This window comes from Narcine bancroftii, chromosome 11 (assembly GCF_036971445.1).
Source record: "Narcine bancroftii isolate sNarBan1 chromosome 11, sNarBan1.hap1, whole genome shotgun sequence".
In the NCBI taxonomy this organism is placed as follows: domain Eukaryota; kingdom Metazoa; phylum Chordata; class Chondrichthyes; order Torpediniformes; family Narcinidae; genus Narcine; species Narcine bancroftii.
This window is the reverse complement of record NC_091479.1, coordinates 93369115-93383783: the sequence shown is the minus strand read 5'-3', so window position 1 is coordinate 93383783 and position 14669 is coordinate 93369115. Positions and strand designations below refer to the sequence as shown.

Below are 14669 nucleotides of genomic sequence, written 5' to 3'. Positions count from 1 at the left end.
ATTAAAACTGTAAAGGGAATAAAGATTCTAATATAGAGCCATGACACAATGAAGCACTTTCAATAGCTTCAGTGATATTGAGAACAACAAGATTTTTATTTATTGTTAAGTGATGAGCTTTGGGATAAACTCGCTAAAAGAAGGCCTTTGTCGATTGTACTTGAGGGCCTCATAACATTGCACATCCTATAGTCCTGGCACCAGAGGTACAACACAGGTGGGTGATGTGTTAGAAGGCCAATAGGAATAGGTCCTGATGAGGATCATGTACAGGTATCCGAGGATTGGAGTGAGATGTGGTATTTATGAACGGGGCAGGAACATCTCAGGATGCCTTGCAGGGCTAACAGTACAACAAAACTTTTTTTAAAAAATCCAAACGAGTGACCGTTTCAGCTCTCTTTTGCACTTCACTGAATTTTTTTACCCTGACAGAATCACCAGATTGCAATGATGAAGTTAAAATATTGGAATTTAATCAACTTATTCAGACCTCTACCATCTTATTGTTTTCCTAAGTTGAGATCTATATATATATATATATATATATATATTTATTTTGACATATGAATGTTTTATTATGCTGCAAAATATGGCAGTGTGATGGTTAATCCAACACCGTTACAGCACCAGTGGTTGGGTTCAAATCCAGTGCTGTCTATAAGGAGTTTGTATGTTCTCCCTGAGCCTCTATGGGTTTTCTCCAAGTACTCTGGTTTCCTCCCACATTCCAAAGACATACATGCTCAGTAGGTGAATTGGTCACGTGTGTTTATTTGGGCAGCATGGAGTTCTGAGCCAGAAGGGCCTGTTATTGCACAAAATTAAAAATTAAATCAACAAAAAGATCTTTCAAGGTCTGAACAATGTGCTGGCCTGGAGTAAAAGTTGGACAGCACAGGTGTCAGATATTGACCAAATCCAACAAAAGCACATTCATTTTTACCAGATATTCTCTGAATCACCACCATGAATATTGCAAAGATTTTTATTGAACAGAAAATCAGATGGGCCTGCACATAATCAACATAAGAACTAAGCACTTTAGAGTTGTGTATTCTGAGGCAAGTGTGAATTATGTTCCTTCACTACTGACCACAATGCCCAATTCAGAACTCTGAAGGATTATTCTAAATGTAATTCCAAAAGCTTGACACTGTCAAGCATAACCCAGTGACCAGTGGCTTAATTATCTACTTCCTCCACTGTTGTGTGTCCTATTTTGGTAAGTTTCACGGCAGAACATCCAAAGTCCATTTTGGGACAGGAAATGCATGGGTCTCCAAGACAAACAATGTCAACACTTGGAGGCAAGACACCTATTCCTTCATTTACACATCACGAATGGTGACTCCGCATACAGTGGTTGTCTGAACACTACCATGATTCAACGATGTAGTCCATCACCATCTACTTTTTTCTCCGTATGATCCTTAAAGCCCACCACCTTTAATCAAACGTGTTAAGAGACTCTCTTAGCACAATGTCAAATTTGTTAACAATATTTTTGTGCAATACCTCAGAACATTTGGCTGCAATAAACATGCTACATAAATACAAATTGCTGTTGTCACAGATATGCACAGCACAGATTGATAATATGCAAATGATTGGCTGTATTTCATATTCAGCTGTGCCTACGTCCAATTTTCGAGTAACATTTCAGAATGAATTCCAACAGCAACAATCAGTTAATAGTTTCCATTGTCTCCTCTATTAATGATTCCTAACTACTTATAAAAGTCAGGTTCCCCACCTGAACAGAGACATAGAGAATACTTGGAACACTCAATGGGATGAAGCTTTGCTTTTGGCTAATTTAATAGAAAAAAATTGCGTCTCTCCTCACCCAGCACTGCTTTTTTAATTATTTAAACTGTCAGTACAAATCGAATTACGGACCTAGAGGACACGATTTAATTTGACGATTCATTCCAATATTAAATAGCTGCTCCAAGATGGGATGTTAAACTGAAACCCCTGTTGTAATTGTTGGGGTGGATGAAAAAGATTGCATAACATGTTCTCAGTTGTTATGGTGTCCAGGTCAATATCCAACCATACATCTTCACAAAAACATCAATCCATTATTCAACTCCTTACTCTGCACAAGTTGTCTGGTTCACCTGCAATGCAAACAGTCACAACAGTTCCAAAGTAATCCATTTGTTTTCCTTTCTCTGCTTTTATTCTTGGTCTCGGTTCATCAGTGTGGTACCACAAAATGAGATTCAATTTGATGACTGAGTGAGTACAAATGGGAGTGGAGATAATCTGCTACCAACCTACTGACATTATTTGACAGGATTTAATAGGTTGACTGGACAGGATGACCAGCAACATGTGCCGAAGCAGCTTTATTGTCTCCTTTACCCATCACAGTCCTTGTTCCCTGCAGAATATATGGCCCTCATTTATGACATAGGCACACAGGAACCGATGTTTCAGCCAGCCTCAAATCTTTAATCACGAGTATGACTCCATCTCCATCTGAATATTGAATCCCCATTTAAGATCTAACTGTATCTGTGAGTAATTACCCAGCTGAAGACTGATCAAATTTGGTTCATTCTAGATCACTGTAGCTTCCAAAAAGGAGATATTCAATCCAACCATTTTTACTGAATTTTTATTCAGCTACTTTTGAAACTTAGTTTGCGCATTTCCTCCAGATGCATTGATATATTATCAAGATAGCAAGATTTAATTTAGATAGACAGTTCTATTATTTAAATTGATGGCATATGTCATACTAAAATTTGGCCACGAGAATGTCCCAGAACTGGAATGTTAATGGCTCAGGTCAAATTCATCTAACAACCTAATAATAATCTGTGTAAAATAACCATGTTGAAAAATCTAATGGCACTGAATTACTACTTTAACATAAACATCACAAAAAGTACGTAATTCAAAGTTGCAATGGCTTAATTTGAATAAAGCGGTTTCACTTTTATCGTGATAAAGGTGGAATTAAATTAAATTTAAAAGTGCAGATTATTTCAGCTGCACTTATTACCAACTAACAAGAATTTGCAGTTATTTCCATGATCATTCCCCCTTGTTGCATCTATTTTTCAAAAATCATCTTACTATCTCTGAATATAAATTGTGACAGAAAAATATTTCATCTGTCTCATACAGAATAATATAATTGGCCACTTATTAAAACCCTTTTGATTTTAATGAATAAAAGGAAAACATTCAGTGATACAGAGCTGGAGAACTTTATTTCTATTCAACCTATTTAGTGGTTCAGTTGCAAGGATTTCAGTGATCATTCTTAAAAAGATGTAACAATTTAATAGCATTCGTTACATTATGTTATATGCAGTGGGCCCATAAACATAGGCAGAGTGGTGCAAAGAAGATTTGGGATGCTTGCCTTCATCAGTCAGGCACTGAATACAAGTGTTGGGACATCATGCTGAAGTTATACAAGACATTGGTGAGGTCATACTTGCGGGGACTTCCGATTGGCTGCAGCAGCTCCTACCTACTTCTATATTTTTCTATTTTACAACTGAAGGGCTTCATATTTGATGCATTTCCTCTCCTTTATTCACACATTCTAAAATGGCCCCAAGAAGTGGTAAATCTGGAAAGAAAGATGAAGCGTCAGCTAATCTAAATACAGAAGCTATTTCTGAACTACTGGAACAGCATAGACAGTTATTATCTGATGAGTTTAATGCTATTTTAAATCAGTTTGGTGCTAAACTTGATGTCTGGTGTTTAACCCAGGAACACAGTGATCACTTATCATCATCTTTTGAGCTTATTCTGAACAGTTTGACCAAGCGTATCGATGGATTAGAAGAAACATGCTCCAAACTAAGTGACGGTAATTTGAAGTTAACAGGAGAGTAGTTGACCTGGAAGGCAGGAGCAGATAACAGAATATATATGTCCTGGGCTTAGCTAACGCTACTGAAAGTGGGCAAATTGCAGAATTCTTTTTGGAGATTCTCTGTATGGTTTTTGGGAAGAAGTTGCTCCCATCGCTGCCAGAGATTGAGAGAGCACATCACTCACCAACACCCAAGCTGGCTCAGGGGCAGAGACCATGTATGGTCATTATTCAGTTGCATCAATATCAAACCATGGATCTTCTGATTTGTGAAGCTCATCAAAGAAGGAAACTTGTCATGGCCAGCTAAGGATTGTATAAGATTACTGCCCCAAAGTTTTGAAGCAACAGGCTAAATACAGAGATGCAATGTCGAAGTGTATAAGCATGGCTCCAAGCCCTCCCTATTATATCCTGAGTGCCTCTGCATTACACTTTCCAGTGGTCTTAATAAGTGGCTACTGTGAGAGATGAGTAAAACTAATATGAAAATATGAGGGATGAAGAAAGCTAGTATGGATATATGTGTAATGAATAAAGCCAGTATGAATAAGATAAGGGTAGATAATAGAATGTAAGAAGTAAAGTTAGTCTGAATAAGATGAGGGTCTTCTAGCCTTAGACAGAGTCAGCAAGTTCTGCATATAAGAGTTTTAGTAAGCCCTGAGGGTTGGGAAGGTGTGAATAAGGACAAAGGCAGGTGTGTGAATAAGGACAATAAGGACAATGACATGATGGGACACCGACAGGATACCCCTTGGTCCTCCAAGTTCACAGAAACAGCACGGAGGCAGACAGGATTGCCTAATGCCAAACTCATCCAGGAGGCAGAAGAATGTAAGGGGGAGGGTACTTCTATACTGAAATAAACTGTATAAAAGTTGGGTGAGCCCCTGTGTGTGTGTGTGTGTGTGTGTGTGTGTGTGTGTGTGTGTGTGTGTGTGTGTGTGTGTGTGTGTGTGTGTGTGTGTGTGTGTGTGTATTCCCAGGGTAAGGGTAAGGGGAAGCACCCAACTTTGCATTGTTGTCTAATAAATGTTCTTTGTTCTCAGTTTTTGTCTCGAGCAATTTCTGTGAAGGTACTTCTTTCTGTTTCTCACACTACCTTAGGTTGAAGATTCCTGGAATTGCATCGAGGGTCTCCCCCTACATCATGCCAATTGTGAACCTTTTCCCCGGTGACTGAAACTGTTTAACTATTATCACCTTTAAGGTATTTAACACCTGTTAAATATCATTTGTCAGCAACGGTTTATGGGGTAAGAAATCCACTGGTTCTAGTTTTGTAGTTATGTAAACATTTTTCTTTGTATTAAAGCATCGAGCTATGATATTTCTAAGTGAAAAACATTGAGAGCTATACATTTATTTTTCTCTTAGTATAAAATGATTTATATTATATATTTCTGTAAGAGAAATTTTAAAGAAATTTCTTTTTCATAATGTGGCTGAAGTTTTAGCAAATTTACGTAGTGTTTATAAGTATTGACTATAGTTACATTAACAAGATTGGAGCAAGAGGTAAGAACTCCAACAGGAAGATATGTTTGGGTTAAGAAATGATTGTTTTGTTGTGTGTGTTGTTTGAATCTTCAGCAGCTGTTTGGATTTTGGATTTTGGATTTGAGAGAAGGGAGGAAGCGAGGGAGGTCATTTTCTTAAGGTCGTTTTAGTTTTATTAGAGTTAATTTTTAGCTGCAAGGCTAACACCTGGAGTTTTTGGACATTAATTGTGTTAATCAACCTACAATTTTAATGTAAAAATAAATCTATTAATTTCTTTTGTTGGAATATAGAAGGCTTGAACCATTCAGTTAACAAAAAAGTGTTTTTGGATATTAAGCAACTTAAAGTCACAATTATATTTTTACAAGAAATGTACATTTGCAGTCATGTCTTATGACAAGGTGGAGGGGCAGCATTTTCATTCTTCATTTCAGGCTAAAGCAGGTGTCAATTCTTATTAATCAAAATTTTCCTTTTCTCCATCATAGAGTTATATCTGACACAAATGGTAGCTATATTATTGTTTCGGTGCAATTAGATAATAAAATGGTATTTATTTGCGATCTTAGAAAGATTCAATTTTTCCCCATGTTTTATTGCATGGATTAAACTACTGTATTCATGCCGTACGGTTTCAATTTTTAGTAATTTTCAACAGTCGCAGCATTTTCCATGCTGCTAGACTTAAAAAAATCCACCCAATACAGATAAAACAACATTAACACATTCATGGAAGCTCGAAGGTAAGGAACTGCAGAAAACTTTTATCACTTAATAAGTTGCCTCAAGAGTAATAAAACTGTAGGTGACTCATGAATCAATGTCTGGGTCTCAATTACAAAACATTTGTTGCCATCTCATCATTATATGCTTAGAAAACAAAGAAATAAATGATCAAATTAGATGTTTTAATTTGAACTTGGAGCAATATTATGGATTTTATTTATTTTAGAAGCACCATCTATTTTTCCAAACATAACACTAGATGATATACAGTGCTTGGGGGAAAAAAAAGACACTTTTTGCCTTTATTTGCCCCTGTGCTCCACTGTTTTAAATTTGTAAGCAAACAATTCACATTTGATTAAAGTGGACATTCCAGACTTTATTCAAGGTTACAGTATTTGTATATATTGTGGCCTGCCTCCTTGTTGACTGTACCAGTGACTCCTCTCCTTGGAATCCCCTAATAAAGGCAGTTACACCCAAACCCCTCCCCAATATGGGATCTGGACTCAGGCCAAGCAACATGAGTGTACATAGAGTTTTAAGCAATCAAAAGCCTTTCGTTCTGGTAACTTCTAGTCTTTGAAATTAATTTATAGTGGATCACTGAGTAGCTTCTCTGGTGATGCTCTCCCAGACCTCTATTGCAGCCATCTTCAGTACCTGCTTGTTTCTGGAACTTGTGCCCTTAGGTTTTCGCTTCAGCATGTAGAAGGCATGCTCAATTGGATTTAGATTGGGTGAATGATTTGACAACTCAAGAATTTTCCAGTTTTTAGCTCTGAAAAACACCTTTGTGGCTTTAGCAGTATGTTTTGGGATCATTGACTTGCTGTTGGATGAAACGCCATCCAATGAGATTGGAGAAATTTTCTCAAAACTGAGCAGATATTATTTTTCTATACACCTCAGAATTCATTTTGCTACTGCCATCAATGAAGATTAAGTGCACCTCTGCTATTATGCTTCACAGGTGAGGTGGTATGCTTTGGATCTTTGGCAGTTCCTTAATGCCTCCACCTTTTGCTCTTGCCATCATCCTGATACAGGTTCATTTTGGTCTCATCTTTCCACAAGACCTTTTTTCCAGCATTCTGTAGGCTATTTTAAATGCTTCTTGGCAAACTGTAATCTGGCCATCCTATTTCTGTGGCCAACTAGTGGTTTACATTTTGCAGTGTAGTCTATTTTTTTCCAATGAAGACTTCTGCAGACAGTAGTCAGTGACACATCGACTCCTGCCTCCTGAAGAGTTCTGATCTGTCGGACAAGCGTTTTAGAGATTTTTTTTTCATCGTGATGAGAATTCTTCTGTTATCAGCAATGAAGGCCTTTCTTGGCCTACCAGTCCCTTTGCCATTACTGAGCTCATCAGTGCGGTCATTCTTCTTCATGACGTTCTGAACAGTTGATTTTGGTCATCCTAAGTTGTGGACAATGTCTCTTACTGTTTCATTCTGGTTTTTTGGCCTCTTAATGGCTTCTATGACTTTGATTGGCACAAAACTGGTCCTCATGTTCAAAATTGGCAACTAAAGACTCTAAAAGTGATCAAAAGCTAGGCCGCTTATACCTGCACCAATGAAGCAATTAACATGCCTGAATACTCACAAACACCCGTGAAGCCAAATGTCCTGAACATTATGGTGCCCTGAAATGGGGGAACGAAGTATAAAAAGTGCTGTAATTTCCACATGGTAAAACCTGTACAAATAATCTTGAATAAAAATCAGGAATGTACATGAATTTTGATTTTAAATTTAAAACTGTTGGAGCACAGGGGAAAATAAAGGAAAGAAATACGACTTTGTCCCAAACATCCTGAGGGCACAATAACATTAGAATACCAAATATCAAGTCTTAATGTGAACTAGTAAAGGAAGCATTTGTTTAAATAACCCTTAAGTGACCTACATCAAATAGATGCAAAACTGTAATTAGCATTTTACTTTTCCCACAGATGGTCTCTTGGGTTACTAAATTCCTGATTTTAACACTGACAGCTTGAACACACGCGCCAAGTTAAACTGATCCAATCTCTTCCTTGTTTCTTTATATCGCAGTTTTATAGCAAGCATCATTATTAAAGATTAGTTAATATTTAGAATAAGTTACAATTCCATTGACAATCATTTACTTTGCAAATGTCCAGTGACAATTAATCTAGAAAAGTCTGAATGAATTCAGGTTCACAAAAGAACAAGGTTGATGTTTATTTATTTATAGCATGAATGTCAGTGAAAATTCAGTCTTTAAATTCAGAAAAAAATTCTCAGGAGTGTTGAAAATGTATTTTTAATATCCGCATGCTCACATCAAAATATATTTTCTTCTGATCTGGGAAAACCCAGGGGAATATGAGAGAGCTCTGGGTTAAACCATGAAATGAGCTCTTAACATGTCAACCTAAATTAGAAATAGAGTGAAGATGTGCAATTATAATTAAGTATAAGACAGAAACTCATGAATTTACATAGTGACCAGTTTACTAATCACTACTCCATTTACTTTTCACTTTTGTTAGCCTTACATATTTCCCATTCAGGGTTTCATTTAAATTAAATTAGATTCAGCATGTTGGCAATGATCCAAATAGATCAGAAACTCAATCCGTTACTTTGTCTCTCTTGATTTTGGACAATTTACTTCAAATTTGCTGAGAACCCCACTCTGTCTACAATGGCCATCTGGAGATCCCAGTTGCTCGTTACTCCCACACTAACCTGTCTGTCCTCAACATGAAACCAAATACAAATTCGATTAACAGAACTTCATATTCCTCCTGAGAGGCCCACAACTCAATGGCACAAACACTGAATAATTCAACCCACTCTCTTTCTTACTCTCTCCTGATCCAGCGAGGTCCACTAACACACCCTTCTTTCCATTGCTCCATCACCCTCGTTTCCTAGTTTCTTCCCTCAACAACTATCTGCCAAACATCCACTCACTCAAGCCCTGGTGGAGCAGACTCAATGGGCCAATTGGCCTTCTCCTGCTCCTATATCTTGCAATCTTGTGGGCCATCAACCCTCCAAAAGGCTTGTCTCATTACCTTCCTTTCTTAACAGATTCCACAATATGCAGCCCTTTGCTGTCTCACTTCCCATTTTTAAAATCGCTGTCTCCACCTTTCCCTCCCACACCTACCTCTCAACCCTTCCTCACGCTTGCCACCTGCTGTCTCGCCTCCCCCCCTCCCCTTTACCTCTTTGTATTGGCTAATCTCTCCCTTGCACTCTTTGACCTGATGGAGAGTTTCAACCCAAAATGTTGCTCAATCCTTTGCCTACGCAGATGATACCTGACTTGCTGAGCTCCTTCATGTCTTTTTTTTGGTGCTCTTGCATTTCCCTTTTACTTCAAATGGGTCACTGCTACTCAGATGGTTAAGGCTGTTTCTGTGCTGCAATGTGAACTTGATTTTCTTATAGCAACTGGGGAATTTAAACAAAATAAACAAATCACTAGTGAAGGATGCAACAGCGAACATGAAACAACTAGATGGTCATGAAACCCAGCACACCCATAGTATTTCAGGGCAGAAAGTTGAGTCTTGAAACCCTCAAAGGGGACTCAAAATCAGAGGTCGACTTATACACTATGTACAAAAATGAGACCTTAAATACAACTAAAAAAAAACTCACTCGACGCAGATTCGACATACAAGACGAACTCGAAGCACCTCCACACCACCGGTGCCGCCACTCCCCGACACTTCCCCACCGCCGCCATGACCCGCCAAGACATTTTACAATTGTAGAACCTGAGGTCCCCGCACCTGCTGGGGAGCCGACATGTAGTCGTAGTTCTTGCACCGAGCACACTTCGGCAGCGAGGCAACTTCTCTGATACGGCCGGCACTGCGCCTGATGTTGAGAATGGAGTCGGCATCACCGACTGCGGCTGCAGCCGATGCTGAAGACTTGGACCCAGCACTGTTCAGTATCTTCCCAGCCGGAAGCAAAAGCTTTTTTTTAAAAAAACCTTTTTTAAAACTTGCTTAATTTGTTACATAGTCATTGGGGTATTGCAACAAAGTTTGGGTTGTTGCTAGGAGGCCTGGACACCCATCTCCAGCACAGAAAATTGGGGGGGGGGGGGGGGGGGGGAGGTTGACTTATACATTCGATATATGATTTTTTTTAAACCATGAAAATGAAGCTGAAAATGGGGGAATCAACTTATACGCCAAAATATACGGTAGTCTTGCCACCCTCACCAAATTAAACGGATGCAATCTCTCTCTTTATATCTGCTTCTTTATAGTAAAAACACAACGCTGAAGAAACTTACCCGGTCAAACAGCACACTTTATATAGCAAAGATAAAGGTATATAACATAAGTTTCGGGCTTGAACCCTTCGTACCTTGATGATAGGCTCAAAGCTGGAAACATTATGGCTCTTTTATCTTTGCTGTATAAACAGTTTGACCTGCTGAGTTTCTGCAGCATTGTGTTTTCACTTCAACCACAGTGTCTGCAGACTTTGGTGCTTTATATTGTTGCTTTATATCAGCAGGCGTGACTATTTGAGCTCAGTGAGCATGGAGGCCAAGTTGCAACTCCAGTGACCATCATTTGATTTGCAAACCTCCAGTTAATACAGCCTGGAAAAATCTGAATGAATTCTCCTTCACACAAAGAACATGGGTGATGCTTATTTCTGAACTGGTGTGTGAAATGGAGCAGCAATACACGGCCACCTCATCCAGTGCAGACCAAGTCAGATTGCTCGGAACTGAATGAAGCAATCAGCAGCTTTGGGTGGAATCAGTCAAGTCGACTTAGCTGTGTCCTAGGCATGCGAGTGGTTAGGAAGGGGGGGGGGGGGGGGTCATATGCCCTGCATAGCTCGTTGATTACATTTACTAGCCTAAAGACATTGCAAGATGGAAGGGGAGTTTGCATTTTTTGTTTGCCATGAAACTGAGAGCCACTTCAGGAGCCCAGGACCGTGATGTCAATCAAACATTCGCGGCGAGGAAGAAACCCTTTGATCTGCATTTTTTTTTAATGGTGCTAAACAACGCGTGCACGGTTTTTGTGTGAGTGTCCTTTCTTCCCTTTTATTTTCTTGACTCACTGGGTAGTACCAGCCCGCCAGCCAAGAGCGCAGATATCGGTGCAAAGAGATGGCGGTCGCCATGGCAACCGGAGCCGGGCAGCCGAGCGAAGCGCGCCCGCGAGGGAGGCGGCGCGTCACCGCGCTCCTGTCAATCACCGCATGCCTGGGCATCGCTCTCTCCCCCCCTCCCCACCACCAAACATGAGTTTGGAAATTCCAACACAGCGCTTCGGGGGCGCCGAGTAACGCGGGTCTGTCCCCGGCGTTATTCTCTCAGCGAATGGGTTGAAACTGTCGTTGCAAATATATCATCACGTGCTGACAAAAATAGAATGCACTTTAAATCTGTGCAATTCACTCCGACAACCAGAGCAATGGCTCCCTCGCTGGCAGACTCGTTCCCACCCCAGAGACGTTGCATGCATGCACCTATTCTGCTGTTTTGTCAACGCGGTTGCAAATCCCCCTTAAAAGGACATTCCAATCAGCCTTTCCAAGCACTTAAAATCACGTTCCCATTTTCTCCGGCCTGGAGACGCTTACCTTGCATTAATATTGACTCATTCTTGTGACTAAAAGCATGGTCTTTCCAATCAGCTGAATAACCCAAGGGACAGACCCATCAAACCTAACAGGTTGCAGAAGAGAAAGGTTGATGGACTGGCTTTCACAGACTCAAAGCAATTGTCTGTGAACGTGAAATCAGGGAAAGTGTCTTAATCCGTCTTTCTTTCGCACTTTGCATTCTCAGTTTCATTTTATGAGTATATCGTGGAGTGTTATTTCTGAAGTTGCTAGACTCAACTTTTTGAGACGATCGCCTTTTGGTTTGGCTGGCTGGCAGAATGAAATTAGATTTCTTTCCAAAGGACTAGGACACCGGAATTTAGCGCAATCTTACCAAAAAAAAACCAGGATTAAATACGTTTTTTTAAACAATCTTTTGAAACTGCAACAGGTTGCAACCGGCGTTCGATTTGAATTTTAATCTGTAAAGGTGGTGTTAATTTACTGAGGCATTTATAGGAGGTAGAATTAATAACCATTGAGCAGATACGCCTATCCATTGTTGGATATTGCAATCGTTACTAAAAAAGAACTCACATTTAAAGTTATTCTACACGTTTGTTGGCTCGAAAGTCAATCGATTATTTATAGCCAATATCGTTAATGGTATTTTAAACTTAAATTTGCGACGAACTCGCATGCACCCAACTTCTTTTCAGAATATTAACAAAAGAAATTTGCTGGATGGCATAAATTGTCTGTGATTATTACAGTACACGCTGACTACAAGTCAACATTCAATTCTATATGGAAAAAGTTATCCACACATAGCTGATTTAGATTGCCGTAATTAAAATTAATGACAGTCTGCCCCCCCCCCCCCCCCCCCCATGTCACCGCATCCACGCCATCTGAGAAGTCGCTATTGATGCAAACTTATCTGGACCAACTACATCACTGCTGTAGCGAAAGATGCAGGTCAAAGGCGGAGTATCCTTCAGCGATTGACTCACTCACATCCTGCCCCCTCACAGCCTCCACCGGCACAAGCCAGGAGTGCGATGGAATTCGTTCCTCGTGAATAAAGATACAACAACACTCCAAAAAGTTTTTTTTTAACTCCGTCCAGGTGAATGCAACCCACACGTTCAGCCGCACCCCCGTTGTCCACCTTCATACTTATCCGCTCCCTTGGTTTCTGTGAGCGTGTCTTCTGCTGGCGAGACTTCTTCCCCACTGCTTCCCAAACCTCGCCTGCAGGTGCCAGGGGATCCCAGCCCGAATAGCATCGGGGCTTGGAGAAATCTATCGCGGTTGTCTGTCGACGTGACTGCCAACCTGGAATTCCCCGCCTAGCAGCGAGTTCCCTACCTTGCACAGTGGGAGTACCTTTCACAAGGCAGCAAGAAAGTCGCTGAGCGCTACCTTCTCAAGACCAATCAGGAATGGCGAAACCCGTGCACAAATAAAAATGAAATCACTCGGAGTGCCATCAGATTGAGGCGTGGGGCGCAATAACACGAGCAAGTGTAAACTCTCCGTGTTGGTGTGGAGCATGCATTCATTACTCATTTCAGGAATAACTGTGCAACCTGTAACACTTTCCATTGAAGAAAATGGATAATACCCAGGTAACGCACGACCCTGTCAGTAAAGACATCCATTAGCTTAGTTTGAGGAGTGAGACCCTCTCCAAAACCCAAAAAAAATCAAGGTTAGCCCCCTCCTCCTCCTCCTCCAAAAGTGACTCCTTTATTCAGCCGTTTCCCTCCTTACCCTCGCAGCTCTGGAAGAGTATGGATCCTCAAAGAGTGCCCATATCCTCGGCTGCCATCTCTTCCAGCGCCTGGTTTTAGCGGCGCCGCCGGGGCTGCACTCCTCGATGCCCAGTCTCTTGTTGAGCTCCGCCTCGTCCTCGCCGTCTTGGACCTGCCCGCTCAGGAGATCGGGCGTCTCGAAGATGTCGAGGGCTTCCTCGGCGTCCCGGTGTTGCCTGTAAGTCATCCAGCAGCAAGGCTCCACGTCGGTCTCGTCGATCCCCCAGAAGGCGAGTTCCTCTTCGAAAAGTGGCCCGCACACATCGGCAGGGCAGTGCAGCTTGCCCGTCCGGTAGTAGTTGAGGACATAAGCGAAGACCCCCGGGTGACGGTCGAAGAAATATTGGTTCACTTTGGGGTCGTTCTCGGCGTTGCTTTGGCTGTCGGAGTCGGCGAGCAGCGCTAGCCGGGTCCCGGGGAGGGTCTTCAACGTGTTCCTGTATGTTTCATGCCGAGTTCCCCCAACGTTGAGAACTATTCTCTCGTTCCCTTCGATCTTGCCCATCTCTCCGGTTCAGACATGACTCGGAAAAAGAGATCCGCAGCTTATTTCTTTCTCCTTTTTTGGGGAGGTGTGGGAGGGGAGGGGTGGTATTTTGTTGTTGTTGCAGTTTTCACCTGTAATGTTTCTCTCTCTCTCCCTCCCTCCCCCCGCGGCCAACCAGGAGGAGAAAGCGGAACGCTGAACCCCTCTTGCTGCCGTTCGCAGACAGTGAGGCGGCCAGGTGAAGTCAAACGGAATGACACTGCTGCTCAGTGTTGACCAGATCCCTCCTTGGGTGCAGTCGACCTCGGAGAGTGTGAGAGCGAGCTAAGTGATCGCATGATTTTCCCTGAAAGTGCGTGACCGTGTTTTCCTCGCTGGGAACAGCGGGAGACTACACCCTGCTCCCGACAACCACGTAATGCCTCGCTGTTATTTTCCAGCGTCCCTTCTTCCTGTTATGTCCAGATCGCCCCTGAAGGTCGCTGAGAATGAGAGGCACGGGTGGAAATAGAGGACCAGACAGGTTTTCTTCTCTCTCTCTCTCTTTTGGGGAGGGGGAGAGAGAGAAAATAATAATATTGGGGTTTGTATTCGCTGCGCAAAGACGGTTCAGTCCGGCTTGTGTCCGGGGCTAAACTTGGACCCAGCAACTTCTTGGGTTGAGACCGTCTCGCGTGTTTATTTCTCTCTCCGAGTCACCCGCCTTC

The 14669-nt window shown here is 41.5% G+C and overlaps 1 protein-coding gene across 1 annotated transcript in view; it reads right to left on the bottom strand.

The window, feature by feature from the left end:
• LOC138746146 (voltage-gated potassium channel KCNC2-like) overlaps positions 1 to 14373 on the bottom strand; it is a 95088-nt gene extending 80715 nt beyond the window's left edge. The window contains exon 1 of the mRNA XM_069904051.1: positions 13435 to 14373. Within this exon, the coding sequence (XP_069760152.1) occupies positions 13435 to 13980 (546 nt within the window). The 5' untranslated portion in view covers positions 13981 to 14373. The remainder of the gene's footprint in view (positions 1 to 13434) is intronic.
• Between the last annotated feature and the right edge of the window lie 296 nt (positions 14374 to 14669).